Source organism: Austrofundulus limnaeus, unplaced genomic scaffold (assembly GCF_001266775.1).
Source record: "Austrofundulus limnaeus strain Quisiro unplaced genomic scaffold, Austrofundulus_limnaeus-1.0 Scaffold1004, whole genome shotgun sequence".
Taxonomy (NCBI): domain Eukaryota; kingdom Metazoa; phylum Chordata; class Actinopteri; order Cyprinodontiformes; family Rivulidae; genus Austrofundulus; species Austrofundulus limnaeus.
In genome coordinates this window covers 115,297-117,252 of record NW_013953406.1, presented here as the reverse complement: position 1 = coordinate 117,252, position 1,956 = coordinate 115,297, and the positions used below count along the sequence as shown (strand labels likewise).

Here is a 1,956-nt window from a genome sequence, read left to right as displayed (position 1 = left end):
TACGGATTACTGCAAACCAATCGGAGTACGGAGTACGGATTACTGCAAACCAATCGGAGTACAGATTACTGCAAACCAATCGGAGTACAGATTACTGCAAACCAATCGGAGTACAGATTACTGCAAACCAATCGGAGTACAGATTACTGCAAACCAATCGGTGTACAGATTACTGCAAACCAATCAGAGTACGGATTACTGCAAACCAATCGGAGTACGGAGTACGGATTACTGCAAACCAATCGGAGTATAGATTACCGCGAACCAATCAGAGTACGGATTACCGCGAACCAATCAGAGTACGGATTACCGCGAACCAATCAGAGTACGGATTACCGCGAACCAATCAGAGTACGGATTACCGCGAACCAATCAGAGTACGGATTACTGCAAACCAANTATGAAAGGGGCTGATCATGTATAGCGTTCGGGTCCACATGAGACCCCCACTCGGTTCGGATCCGGCCCGAGGTCCGCCTATTAGTGACCTCTGATCTAAAGGCTAGCTAAATGTAAAGCTGAAAGCTAAACAAAGCAAAATGGTAGCCAACATCCAAATGAAACCAAAGAGCTAAATGTAGCAAAGCATCACCTAACAGTAAAACAGCTAAAGATTTTATGTCAAGATCAGTTTTTTTAATTGCACCAAACTATACTAATTATTAATAATATTTTTTGTCTCTGTTTCAAGTTATTTCAGGGATTCTAGGTTTTATTTTTCTGATGAAAGACAATCAAGACCAAGAAATCAGACCACGTGATTCAGAAAAAAACATTTATTTTTGAAAAACAAAACGTGAAACTAAAACTAAAAACAAGACTTTATGTTCATTTCTTCACTCTGATGTCACATCCTGGTCTGCAGCGAGGCGTCTGATTGGCCGAACTGCTCTACGTGCTCATCATACGAGGAGCGATGCTCATCGACATCAGCTCCTGGAAAAGGAGCTTGCAGGCGTACGGCATCCGCACCAGAGAGATCTGCCAGAAGACCRATAATCAATCATTGATCGACCTGACAGATCAACAGTCCAGGAACATGTCAGGAACAGTGAGTCAGCAGCTACTGATCGGACTTACCTGCGTCTTGTTGCGGCAGCCTCGACACTCATAGGTGTGTGTCCGTGTGTTGGCGATGGCCATCAGTCCACACAGGTTGCACACGTGGACCTGGTACGGGTCGGACGCCTCGAACAGACGCTCTCTGAGGAACTGGGCCGCTCCGTGAGCGATCTGACAGTCGCGCTCCATCTCCCCGAATCGCAGACCACCGTCCCTGAGACACAAAGGTGAGATCGTCTGTCAGAACCTAAAGCTGCYGCCGCCTCACCGGAACGTCAGGCAGGCGAGTCGCTCACCGAGATCGTCCCTCCATCGGCTGCCGGTTGAGRATCTGGACCGGGCCTCGGGCTCGTGAGTGGATCTTGTCGTCCACCATGTGCTTCAGTCGCTGGTAATAGGTCGGACCGATGAAGATCTGCGACGTCAGCTTTCTCCCGGTGAACCCGTTGTACAGAACCTGATCACAGATCAATAAACAGCATCAGAACCTGATCGCAGGAAGCGCAGCAGGAAGTGGCCCCTCCCTCTGACCTCATTTCCTCTCAGGTGGTAGCCATACTCTGACAACAGGTTCGACACTTTCTGCACGTTGACGGCGTCGTTAAACGGCGTGGCATCGCCRATCTCGCCTTTGTTGGCAGAAACCTGAAAGAGATCGATCAGCCTGAAAGTCAGAACYCAGGGCGTTAAAACCCAATATCTTTATTTACTGATCATCATTTATTGATTAGTCTCAGCAACCAATACCAATGTGTTCTAATAAATTACTGTAGTCAGTAAGTTTTAAACCAGGAAGGAGACTAGAGAACAGATTCATCTGAAACAACCAGAGTACAGATTACTGCAAACCAATCGGATTACAGATTACTGCGAACCAAGATTCATCTGAAACAA

General features: G+C 47.0%; 1 protein-coding gene across 1 annotated transcript in view; it reads right to left on the bottom strand.

The window, feature by feature from the left end:
• Positions 1-758: 758 nt before the first annotated feature.
• The window catches only part of polr2b (RNA polymerase II subunit B), a 12,969-nt gene continuing 11,771 nt past the window's right edge, over positions 759-1,956 (bottom strand). Inside the window, exons 22-25 of the mRNA XM_014030139.1 lie at positions 1,594-1,707; positions 1,359-1,519; positions 1,081-1,276; positions 759-981 (exon numbers count right to left, since the gene is read on the bottom strand). Of these exons, the coding sequence (XP_013885593.1) occupies positions 892-981; positions 1,081-1,276; positions 1,359-1,519; positions 1,594-1,707 (561 nt within the window). The 3' untranslated portion in view covers positions 759-891. The remainder of the gene's footprint in view (positions 982-1,080; positions 1,277-1,358; positions 1,520-1,593; positions 1,708-1,956) is intronic.